The sequence below is a fragment of the Orbicella franksi genome, chromosome 8 (assembly GCF_964199315.1).
Source record: "Orbicella franksi chromosome 8, jaOrbFran1.1, whole genome shotgun sequence".
NCBI lineage: Eukaryota > Metazoa > Cnidaria > Anthozoa > Scleractinia > Merulinidae > Orbicella > Orbicella franksi.
This window is the reverse complement of record NC_138152.1, coordinates 3,854,299-3,867,145: the sequence shown is the minus strand read 5'-3', so window position 1 is coordinate 3,867,145 and position 12,847 is coordinate 3,854,299. Positions and strand designations below refer to the sequence as shown.

General features: G+C 39.6%; 2 protein-coding genes and 1 pseudogene across 3 annotated transcripts in view; 2 read left to right on the top strand and 1 right to left on the bottom strand.

Moving 5' to 3' along the window:
• The window catches only part of LOC145496065 (uncharacterized), an 11,393-nt pseudogene extending 9,827 nt beyond the window's left edge, over positions 1–1,566 (top strand). The window contains exon 2 of the transcript XR_014050513.1: positions 1–1,566. This exon is cut by the window's left edge and continues 217 nt beyond it. The product of XR_014050513.1 is annotated as an uncharacterized LOC145496065 (transcript).
• Positions 1–12,847, bottom strand: part of LOC145495612 (uncharacterized) — a 265,207-nt gene that overhangs the window by 119,422 nt on the left and 132,938 nt on the right. The gene's annotated exons all lie outside the window — the stretch shown is intronic.
• On the top strand, positions 1,644–8,784 carry LOC145494101 (uncharacterized). Its single transcript, XM_081473572.1, has 9 exons — positions 1,644–1,704; positions 2,270–2,299; positions 2,796–2,833; positions 4,750–4,808; positions 4,940–4,991; positions 5,479–5,551; positions 6,277–6,474; positions 7,168–7,419; positions 8,169–8,784. Exons 1-9 carry the CDS (start codon positions 1,644–1,646, stop codon positions 8,495–8,497), a joined length of 1,092 nt encoding a protein of 363 aa, XP_081329698.1. The 3' UTR covers positions 8,498–8,784.

Below are 12,847 nucleotides of genomic sequence, written 5' to 3'. Positions count from 1 at the left end.
TCGAGCCAAGTGGCTTATCAGGCTGACTTATCTCCGGTTTAGTTTTGGTGGAATGAGGCAACTAGACTTTCCTACACCCCCTGGATGACATTAAAATCCATAGCAGGGTGTACCCACCACGCAGCACTAAATTCGCGGTACCCATTTATAAACCTGTGTTGAGGTAGGTGGGGATGTTTGCAGGCGCTGTTCTGTGGCGTTTAGAAGTCTTTGGGTGTTCCTTGAAAGCAATTAGATCTCTCGAGTAGCTTGTTGTCGGGTTACGCAGGGGATGGCGAACTCACTTGTGATGGTGAGAAAAATTGGTTCAAGTAAATATAAAAGTCACCACCAACCTTTATAGCGGAACTTCCGCCAAGTGTAGCCCCACACCGATATAGGAAGGAAAAGGAAACCCATGAATTGATTTTGTCATGTTTATCACGGCTAGAAGCATTTCTCGTGGGCGCGTACGTACGACGACGACGACGGAGTCGCACAAGATGGCGGCCATAGGCCAGCTAATGGGTTGACAGAGACATGCACCCTTGGTTTATGGCGTTCTTCTTTGATATTGGACATCCATGTCATGGTCAATTGACACCTCCCAAAACATTATAGTGGTTCCCTTCATTCCCTCGCCTTGAAAGAGTTGACTTTGTTTACTTTTATCACAAGCTTAATGATATAACGGATAGCATCTTGTGATTATTCGGTTTTATTTTGTAGTCGGAAATCACCATGCAATGAAAACAGCTCTAGACACCGTTTCTGTTGTTTGTTTTATTGATCTCTCAAAGGGTATATTGAGCCATTCACTTGAGACCTTGGGAGACCTGCTGCTAGACCCGGCTGGCTATTAAGCAAAATGTTTGTACACAGAATGTTTGAAATAACCTCATGCATGACATGGCGTGTGAATTTGCGTGCGCAGTAACGATGCGCAGAAACAATTAGCGCTAACTTCCTTAATAAGCATGATAAGATGCAACTTTTGGTAAAGTTTTAAAAAAATATGCTTATAGGGTTCAGAGCCACCTTAAAGTTTTGAGAATTTAAGGTGGCTTTGGACCCTATGTACAGAATATTTTTAAACTTTGCCAAAAGTTGTGTCTTATCATACTTATCAAAATTTGAAAAATATATGTATATACCAAAAAAATTCACCGTGCCATTTTTGCATTACAAGCCCCTAAAGCACAGGGGACCCGTCCACTACATCAGCAGTAAAAATAGACATACTGTTATTTACCTGTGCTGCTGTGTCTTTAGCCGTTTAAAAGGGATTTGAATGAAGCGAAAGCGGTATACATTTCGAATATTATCTTGCCTGCCGCTTTGTAAATGTGACGCTCCGATTACGTCTCAAGCTTCCATTATCGTCGTTAACTATTGACTCTCATCGGGGGAGCGGCCGCGTTAATATTTAGCAACGAAAATCGAAATTTGTGACGTCACGTCATAAATTACAAAGTGGCAGACAAGATCATGTTAACCGGCTTTGCTTCATTAAAATCTCTTCTAAAGGACTAAGATGGACACTGGAACGCAGGTAAAAACAAGTACGTTTATTTCTACTGCTGATGTAGTGGTCAGCTCTCCTGTAAATTAAGAGTGTTTTAGCCGGTCATACTGTTGCTATGGTAACCTATTGTGTCACCAAAATGATACCAACGTATTCACCAATGATTGGGCAGTGTTTTGATATTATGATTGTAGCACCAGGTGATGAAAACAAACATTATGTTGAACAACTGAAAACATGATGTCCTTTTAGTGCAAGGCATTTCCTGTCTGTCAACAGTCTGCGGGTTCAGTTGTTCTGACCAATCAGGAGAATGCTCGTATCCAAGGTGTAACTAAAAGTTATGTTATATGTGACACGCGGCCCTTCCTGCGATCATCGTTATCCTGTGAACAGCTACTTTGTCGCTAAGTCGAAACTTTTTCCCACCGCCTCCCCAGTCACCGACCTGCTGATGGTAACCGACCTGTCTATGTATTAGGTAGTTTGTGTTTAGTTTGTTGTTACTATCAGTATGACGGATTTTTCTTCCCCACATTTCGTGAAGAGATTTCTATTAATTAATGTTTTCAAATAAAATCGTCATATTTGTGGCCATTTATCTCAAACCGCAAACTAATGCGAAGCCTTGTGGAGCTCTGGATATACTAATTCCAAAAAATGTCTCGCAATAAAAGAGTGGTTATAATGATCCATCAAAATCTAACTGTTGGAAACTGTGTTGAGCCACCTTGAGTTAAGGTTTGTTTCACTTCCTTATTACAGATATGGACGAGTGTCAATTAGGGTGTGAAGGTGAATTAATCAACATGACACGAGCGTGGGACAAAGAAAAATTCTGAGTCCCCGACAGGAATCGAACCCATGACCTCCCGAACACTGGGCGGGCGCTCTATCCACTGAGCTACGAGAACTCATGGAGAGCAGGGTCATTTAACCGAGTTCATATATGCTAGGTGTCCTGCATACTGCTAGGATCAACGCTATCGAATTCATCGTGAGTAGTGATAAGTTAATGAAGATGGTGAATGAACTCAGTTAAATGACCTTGCTCTCCATGAGTTCTCGTAGCTCAGTGGATAGAGCGCCCGCCCGGTGTTCGGGAGGTCATGGGTTCGATTCCTGTCGGGGACTCAGAATTTTTCTTTGTCCCACGCTCGTGTCATGTTGATTAATTCACCTTCACATTTCATTACCGAGCTTAAAATTCACCATCTTTATTAACTTGTCAATTGGGGTCTTATTCCTGTCATGCCCAAATACATTGTGTAAATGTTGCTGGTTCCTACAGCTGTAGATGTTTACCAGGCTATGCCGGTGACGGGCAAAGTAATTGCAACGGTTTTTTTGCTTGCACTGCCAGTTTTTCTTCCCTCTGCGATTTTTACCCAAAATAAGAAGGGTCCCGGCGCCCCCGAATAGAATATGAACAGCGGATTCAGGTGTCATAATTTTCAAATAAAGGAACTATCTACCTAAAAGTGTTATTTTTTCCCGAGAAACTCAGGTAGTCAAGCCTGCCTGCGATGAGGCCAAAATATGTAAAAGAAGGCCTGATACATTCCATTGTCACGTGCTCCGCTAGCTCCAGGTAAAATATCTATCGACGGAGATATTAGCCCGCGTAGCTTGGCGCTTTAAGCAATTTTTTTCAAGCAATTTGAGCGGGAGCGTACATAGCGGTGAACCCACGAGGAACCGCCCGCCTGGATTACGCGCATTTTTTATTGCCGCCCCCTATTACATATCTTGACAAAACTATCCGATGGGGTGTTTGCTCGATGGCGGCGAAGAGCAATACGCCGAAAAAGCCTGTTAAGGAGGAATCGAGAGAAGTCTAAACGATGATTGTATACTTTGTTGTTGTCCGCTCAAGATCAAATTCGGAGAATTTTTTACATTTCCATGCAAAACGTTGTCAAGGTCTCTAAGCGTGTAGGATTTCAAAATGGCACTTTGAATGTAGAAGATTACGTTATTGCTTATACAGTGGGCACCTTGCGGTTAAGGTTACTTTTAATCTTCGGGGGTGTCTTATGGGAAGAAATTCATAGGCACGCCAGTTTCAATACAACCCTAACAAACTATATATCAGATGAAAGCTTAAAAAATGAAGTTTACGATAAAAATACAATTTAAGCGAGGTTTTATTTTAAGTGTGTCAGGCTCTTTGGATTTTCGGATTGGTTGTCTAGATATCTGAAAGTTGGAGTGGCTAAAAATATGCGAGATGTGTTGCGTGAATGGACGCCACGGGAAAAATATGTTAAATGTCAGTTTCCCAACACGTTTTCGTTTGTCAGTATCCCTGGAATGTTTCGGCAAAAATTCACGGAAATCCGTCAATTCTGCATATCCTATGAATTCACTCAAAATGGATGTATTCCTCTCAGAACCAAATGCGAGATTTTAGCGGTCGTCGATAAAACCAGGGACATGGAACATTCCGGAACATCCCGGAAATTCCGGAACATCAAAAAATCATAATAAGTATGAGAAAAATATATAAATTAGATTAAGGATTACCCTAGAAAAACAAATAAGTAAAAAAAGAATAAGAAAAATTAACTGCAGGTTTCAGTTCCGAATATGCAAAAGAAGAAAATAAAAAGAAAAAAAGAAAAAAAAATGCGATCGACTGCAATGAATGAAGCCGTGGGGAGGGAATGGTTGCACAAGCTATATATCCCCAGTAATCCATTCCTGTCAGTTGTTCAGCATTGGTTTAATCACGTGACGATCCCTCATTTTACAGTGTGAATGAAGAGGTCGATTAGAATCAAACTCCAACCGAATGAAATAAAACTAAGCCGAAAGCTCACAAGTACGCATTGCGGACCTATTATTATATACTACGCTCAGGTTTCCATGGTATGACTGATCAAAGTTAGTTTTGAGCCCGAAACGAGATGAAAAAATCACGCAAAATTTGGCAATGTGTTGCAAGCGAAATATAGCACTAAAATATGACCATTTTTTTTCTATGGGCGTTCGCTTTAAATGCCATAAGAACACTTTCTACGGGTTAACTATACACCCACCTGATGGGATATAAAAAATGTCTCTGGAGGATTGGTTGTTAGTCACCCTGAATATCGCGAGATTATCCAAGTACTTACCTTGATTATCTCTTGTGAATATATAATTTGTTTCCATTTCAAACCGCAGATAGCTATCGTAGAATATTTGGGTGAGAAAAGAAAATCATAATGGAACAGTTTTAATTTTTTTATTTTATCTTAAAGGCATCGAATTACAAATTTCGCCAATTAAAAACGTCGATTAAAAGCATTTTAAAAGACAGGTAACAAATAGAAATATACTATGTTACTACCTTGGCCAAATAAGTAAAAGTAGGAAAAGGAGAGTTCTCTAGGAAACGTGACCCAGTATGATTGGAATGCAAACACAATCGTTTCCTTGGCTAAATTCTAGAAATCCAGCGCCTTGCCGATATTTTGCAGCTGAGGTTGAGCTTATTGTGAAGGTACAAGTTTTTTTACAGAGATGGAGTTACGCAGCTAGTAGTTTTTATGATTTATGGTATTTCCATATGAATTAACTCGTCAATGATCTAATTTCCATAAACCAAAGAGAATTGCCTAAATTTACCTCGAAAACGGGCATTGGTAATCATGATCGGAAGCATTAAGTGACCCATCTTGTCGAAATGAACAAGCTATGGACAATCATATCCCCGAGCAGTCTGCAACCACGTACTTCATCAGTACACGGATGACGTGGGTGTTGTAAGGCAGATGAAAAAGTACATATTTATGTAATTCGATGGTGAATTTTGCAAAAATTCTAACTTCTAGTCGATAGATTTTCTTCATTTTTTCCCTAGACGTAGAAAATCGGTAGAGAAAATGACCCATCAAAAGAAAAATATTTTTTTCGATTTTGACTCAAGGTAATTTAGCAAAACGTTTTGCTTAAAATTGAAACGTTTTATATTGATTTCTTCTTCTCAGAACCCATGTTCTAGTAACCCATGCCTTCACAATGCGACCTGTCTGAATGGATTTACAGCCAGTGGATACGTTTGTAAATGTCAAGTTTGTTACACAGGGCAGAAATGCAAGACGGATAAGGACACTATAATATTTCCGTTTACACGCGTTTAAGACAATAACTGAGTTACATGATTCTTTTCAAGACGTACCAACTTGATTTCACTTTGTGAAACCTGAATCGTGAATTTCTTTTATACCAAGTCTCACTTTGTCGACTCGACTATTCCGGAAGTCGACCCGTGTCGACTCGTCCCGACTCGACGACATTTTGCCCCCCTCCACATCGCCAAGTCCCCCTCCAAGTCTCACTCTTTCGACTCGACTCGTCGCGACTTGACGACATTTTACTACCCCCCTTCACTTCGCCTTCAAGGCACTTTTATGGCCCGCTGATTGGCCAGAAAAATATTTTTCTGTCCAATCAGCGGGACGGAATTCAAACACTTCTGGAACTACTTCGGTAAGAGTAAGTTCCCAGGGGCTCTCCAGCTCTTGAAGTAGACTTTCCCCTAGAACTATCGCAACGCCCCGACTAGCTGCCCCTGGGTCTCCGAGGATGGGTTACACCCAGCGCAAAAATCTCCGATAACCATTCATTCGCCTTGGTGGCGAGAGGCACTGCGAGAGTACAGTGTCTAACCTAACTACACAACTCAGTGTCCTCTCCCTGACTTGAACCCGGACCGCTCGATCCAAAGTTCAAAGTGCTAACCACTAGCCCACCGCGCCTACAACACAGATCAGGTTAATAATCAGCATTTGTGAAATTATTTAAAAATTTTCAATCATCAACACATGTGCGCATTACGAACCTATGTTATCGTTATATTGACATCCACTTGTACCAGTATCCTTCCATTGCAGATGTGGATGAGTGTGTTAACGACTTACATGCCTGTGACGTCAACAACTACTGCAGCAATACTGTGGGATCCTACATTTGCAAGAGTCACCGTGAGTTTGATATACTTAACTAGATGCTAATAAAACTCAGTCCTCAGTTTCTGTGTAGGAGTAAGTCTTTCAAGCCTTTGGCATCAAGGAAGATTCTGCTTCTTGTTTCTGTTGCATATATTGACAAAGAATTAATTTCTTTGAGGGTGTTATGACAACAGCCCTTATGCATGATGACGTCAGACTAGCTAATCTCACCAACAAACCTCTCTTTTGAAGAACAAAAAGCAGCAAAAATGTAAATACGTAAATAATGCCCTCTTAACCACAGCATGAAGGTGCCAGAGATTTAAGTAAATATTTCTACATAGCGAGGCTTCGGTGTGAATTTTGAGCATCTGACGTATTCATGCATAAATGCATTAGGCCTATCCTTCGGTACAATTTTATAGTCTTTGCTGAGCAAGGCATTACAGCAACAAGAAATAAGCTTTATAACTATTACGTTCAATCAGTATGCATTTTGAAAATTTACACTTTAGAAATGAGAAATGGTGCTTGTAAAATTTGATTCGGATTAGTTCTTTACTGTGAAACGTCTTCAGTGGTTAACGACCCATGTCGAAGCATGTTCTTTTTCGTAAGACCACTCGCATCAGTAAGATGACACAAGAACCCCCAGACACCCTTAGCTCAAGCAATTCTTCAGCTATTGAAAACAAAATCACTGCACCTACTGTTTTGTTTAACCAGGGGGCCTTGGTGCATCCATAATTCTTGGCGGTCAGCTAGAGCAACAAAAATACTTGGAGACGCTGGCGCTCTATTTGGACCCAATCTTCATGAGCGCATCCTTGAGCAGGTTTGTGAGGTGTTACCATGCTAAGACAGATGGTTGGCAAACTACAACATTCCACGCCAAGTGCGATGGAAAGGGACCCACTGTTACTATCATCAAAGTTAACGACTACATATTCGGTGGATACATGGACGTATCTTGGCATAGTGAGTATCATAAATAAAAAGATATTGAAATAGTTATCGTAACTTATTGATTAATAATATACATGCAAAAATTTCACAGTGCTGATTGGCTGAGAGTAGGTCAATCTTTCCCAGCCAGTGCAGAAAGTTATGGAATAAAAAAAGATGCAACTGAGGGCATAATGTTGAAATTAAATTGCATCTAATTAGTAACTGAGCGAATCAAATAATTTTTTTCGTGCAATTTGGAATAAGTAAGCACTTTTTCAAAGACTGCGAATGGCACCCGAACTTTTAGCCTTTGAAAAATTTTTGTGAATCTATCGTATCGTCTGATAGAATGGTTCCATTGATCCATCAAACAGCAAATAAGGAAAAGAGCTGGAAGTTCATCTGTCAGCCACTTTAAATTGATAGTCTGGAAAAATTTCTAAGATCCGCATGCGATGATGTCATCTCGATGTCTTTAGTCTTATTGACTATAAAAATATACCAATGAGCATATAAAAATTTCGCAGTTGTTATTTGAATATGAATTTTGACAAGAAAAAAGAGCAAATTATCTTTGTTACAACTTGACGTAAAGACTGTTTAAGCTAAAATCAAAAATTAATATGCTGCCCCAGTACATGTACTTTTGATTTTTTTCTCCTATATGCAATGGTATTTAAATCTCCTTTAACCTCAATTAACTCTGCACAGTTTAATATTTTTTCGATGGTGAGGATAATATAAAAAGCTTTTTGCTTTGTGATATACTTTAATTTCAGGTTCTTGCAGCTACTCCTCTTCAGGCAAAGCTTTCATTTTCTCGCTCTACAACACCAATGGATACGATCCTGTCAAACTGATACAGGACCAATATTTTAACAAAGCCATGTACAGCTGTTCCAGTTATGGACCTACTTTCGGGGGAAACCTTGGTCAGCACGACATCTACACACCAAACGATGCTGTGAACGGACAAACTGCTTTCACCTACTGTGGCTCTACTTACTCTCCTCCCCCGGGGAACTCTGTTGGTTATTGTTCATTCTTTGCTGGAGGCAGCCACTTCACTCCGACTGATATTGAAGTGTTTTACGAGACAACTTCTTAAGCGGAGATCCTCTTATTTCAGGTTTTTGGTCAATGCGAGGACGACCAAAAAAGCGGGCAAGCGACGAGCGGGGTCTGGGAGAGAAAACGGGAGAGGGCGACCCTGTTTTTTTTTTTCTGTCTCTCTCTCTCTCTCCCAAATCCCACTCGTGGCCCTCTCGCTTTTTCGGCCGTCCCTAATGACCGAGAGACTGGAACAGGCTACTGATTATATTTTGACATTGCTGTTACTGCCGTGTTGTAGATTGTATTTACAGAATACGTAAGTTGTCAAAAATAGGTATAGGCGAGTGCAACTAATAAGAATTTACAATACGCGTGATGTTTGAAAATGCTCTCAAAATTGGACGAGCCTTTAGGCGAGTGCAATTTGAAAAAATTTTCACGCATCACGAGTAGTGTTCTCAGGCGTTCATTGCTCGATGCTTCATACGATTACGCGTTTGTCAATCACAGTGACGTCATTTTCTCTGTCATAAAATAAGTTACCAAATCACCATGACATATCCTTACCTGAACAAATATCGTATACACAACGACAATTAATTACACGACTTTTTGGTTCAAGCATTAAGATCGTGTTGTATTCAACAAAATCCGGTGACATCACCGCTCAGACTGACTGAAAAAATCTAAATCGTTGAGACAGGCAGCTATATGCTAACAGTTTTCAATTTTACATGAATACTCTGATCCCTTTTCGTATTTAAAATTACTGTTGAATACAAACAACGTTAATACATTGATACAAGGTTGCTCTCGACCTAAAGTAAAACATTCGCAAATACTGGTGGAAAGGAGCCTGAATGAAGCAATAGGCAGAGCTGTAAACAAGTTATCTTGCAAATGGAATTTGTGAATATATAGGCTAACCATGCTTATATCCCGCGCTCATGGTGAACTCCAAACTGGACAACACTCTTTTTTTTTTTTTATAAGAATATTGTTTATTCGACCGAGGCCGAATTATATTCTTATTTTTCTGCCGATTTAAGGCTGAAAATATCCTTGGGAATATTATTACAATATAGCGTATGAAATTTCTGTTTTCAAATGTATTTAGTGTCTTTATGGTATTAGATTGATCTCGGAGCCAGCCTGCAGACATCAGAGTATCGAATATACGGCTAGTGCTGTTTTTGCTGCTTTTTGCCTAGCTTTGTCGCTTAGAGAAGAAAGAATTTTATACGGCTTCGGTAAAAACATTTTGTTGTGTTGAGTTTACACATTTTTCAAATATTTTTTTCGAAATCTCAATGAGCCTCGAGTCTATTCCTAAAATATTCTTGAAATATCGCAAATTTCAGCCGGGACATTCTTATTAAACATATTCTTAAAAGAAATAAAGAGTGTAGTAATTGCTGGACCCTCAGTTGAGGTCCTTTGAGAAATACATTCAGCTCTGTACATTGATTTTTGCCCGGGGTTTTCGTTTGCTTGATTTACTGACAAATGTCAACTATAATTGCTAATATAATGCCTAGCATACAAACAAGCTAGACCGCAGCTAAAAATAATTTTTCGAGGGTATTTGAAGAAGACTAGTATCATTGTAGTTACGGGTTTTCAATCCTCCACTGAGCAGAATTTGAAATTTCGACAATTTTATCCTGTGCACTGGACTTTAAACTTTAAATTTAAACTTCCGTTTTCTTCTGCTTGGAAGGGCAGCTCTTTAACAATTAATGAAAAATAAGTTGGCGACTCAAACTTGTGTAAATACAGTAGGACCCCGTCAATACGGTCACCAGCGGGCCGTGAAAATCTGGCCGTATTAACGGAGGAGTTCTTTGAATAAGAATATTACTGACTGAGCTTTAGTTCGGGCCAGAATAAAGTTGTCGTAATAACAAGGTGGTCGTATTAACGGGGTGGTCGTAAGGCGGTTTCACTATACAGTCAAACTTGCGTTAAGCGGGCACGTGCGGAGAATGCTCTAGATTCCGGTTGATTGATTCAGTAAGATGAGATGCTCTTCTTTCAACATAATTTTTATTGCAATGATATTTCTGCTGTTATCTTGTCCAAACTTAGAGCTTTGTTTGTTTGTTTGTTTGTTTGTTTTTTTAAGATATTGGGAATAATCAAAGGGTATAGAATCTAGTTACAAGTATCTGTTTACTACAGGCTACAAACATTAGAAATCTCCATTTCAGTCGTTTTTTGGACTTTTTGAGTATCCACGTCAGTTTTGTAGAGGTGTCCGCTTAATAGATGAACAATTTGCCGATAATAAGGGGTACATTTTGTGGGACTTGGGCTACCGCTCGCTTAATATTGAGAGTCGGCTCAACGCAGGCTCAGAGATGCAGGTTTGACGGTATAGTTAATTAAACACTTACGTTGTGTTAATGGATGTCTCAGGAGATATTTACCGACACTCTCATGTATCTATCACAATCCATTCATCAAGGAGGGAAATAAGTTCCATAAAATTATTGTGAGGTAGATGGAGTTACATATTTTTAATAACTGATGTCCATAAAACAAGTATTCATTTCCACCTGCTCTTAACCCATTTGGAATTTAGGAACGTTCAATTCTTGAGGAAAATATCATCGAATCAGACTGTTAACCAAGGCGGTGAGTATATAATCACTATAATGATTTAAAACATTATATATAACGTTTTATAAAATAACTGAGATACTACGCACGTTCTGATTGGTCAACAGAGTTGCTAAACCTATGCTCTATTGTACCGGTAAACCACGGTTCCCGATCTATGGCAGCTTTACGCGGGAACTAGAGAACTCGGAACTCTAGCGATAACAAATGTAACAAACAGTTTTTCCTTTCACTTGCTGAGATATCAATAACACGAATGTCTTTTCATTCAACATAGAAATTTGCAAGGAAACAAAAGGACCAGAAGTTGGTCGTCATATAAAGCTTTATCTGTTTTTTTTTCCACGGCAAAAATTCTACGCCGACTCCGGTTACGCTTGAGATTAAAATTAAGGAAGGTTTAAATCCTTTTTTCGGCGCTTTCCACGGTCTGTGGAGGATGGAGTCAACTGGGCTTGACTGATCAATTTAGGTTGTCAAAAACGCAGGGAAAATATTTCTTTCTATCAGATATTTTGATCTTAAACTCAGTGCATGCATGCACAACACGATAAATGAATTTGGTTTCCATAAGCTTAGCTTTCAGGCAATGGTTTTCATTTAGCAGAATACCGAGAAAAACGGACTTCTTAGCCTTCAACATAAGTAAATAAATTCTGAATAAAGTTTGGAAGCAGCGTTTCTGTAACTGACCTTTATTCCATTCCCAAAACTTTGAGAAGTTATCGTTATCTGATACACTGCGTTGAATCACGTCGCCAAACACATAAACTTTGGACTACTTGCACACTTTTTGTACAGCCTTTTACTTTCGTGATGACCGATTCCACCTACGAATCCCTGCTTTTCCCCGTCAGAATACTTGTGAGTTAATTAATATTCTTTTTGCCTTTCACCGATAGCCATTTCCTTTCCTTTCTAAAGGTTACCGTATACCTTTAGGGGTGCGTCGCGTCGAAGTGATGTAGCGCGTCCGGTTTAAGCGGTAGATACCTAAACCCCCCACATCAAATTAACGCTTATAGAGCTGGCTATCAAACTATACCAAGAATTTTGAAATGAAATGAATTGCCGAGTTTTTCAGGACCACTAAATACGAGTGCCCTAATAACCTTTTGGAAGCTACAAGTCAAAGCGAATTTTGTTTTTCGCCAATTTATTTTTTCCCCGGTTTAAGGACAAAAAGCGCTAAAAAAGAGTGTTTGCATTTTGCCATATTCAATTGCAGTAAAAAGTTACAGAACATTTTCTAAATAGTGTTCAAAAAATGTGAGGTGATCGTACAAAAATCGCTCTCGGAGAAAAATATTTCGAAATGAACAATTCGCAGACGATTTTTTTGAGGACAATCGAAGAAATTCCCTTTGAGTTGTAACTCTTTAGAGTGTCTGCTTCAAGCGAAAACATTTATTCGAGAAAACAGCGCTCAGAAAAATCTCTTGCTTCGCAAACAAACTCCGCCCACAAACGCCTTCAACTGGGTTCTCAGATCACTGAGCCAATCAGCGTTTGGAAAGTTTTTTCTCGCGGTGAAATTTACCCGCGAATCTCCAAAACACCCTTGTGTTTCGCAATGCGCTCAGGGCGGAGAGATAATTTTTGCTGTAGCTCGGTTTTTCTTGAAGCTGGCCTGTCAAACTGGGGAAGACGAAATAGGATACGAACGCTAGAGTGGCTGGGCGAAGAAAACAAACAAACAAACAAACAAACAAAAAAAGCGCGGCGGAGCAAATGTGCATGGATAATATTCCAATGGATCTCAATGAGTCCGACGATTCATCGG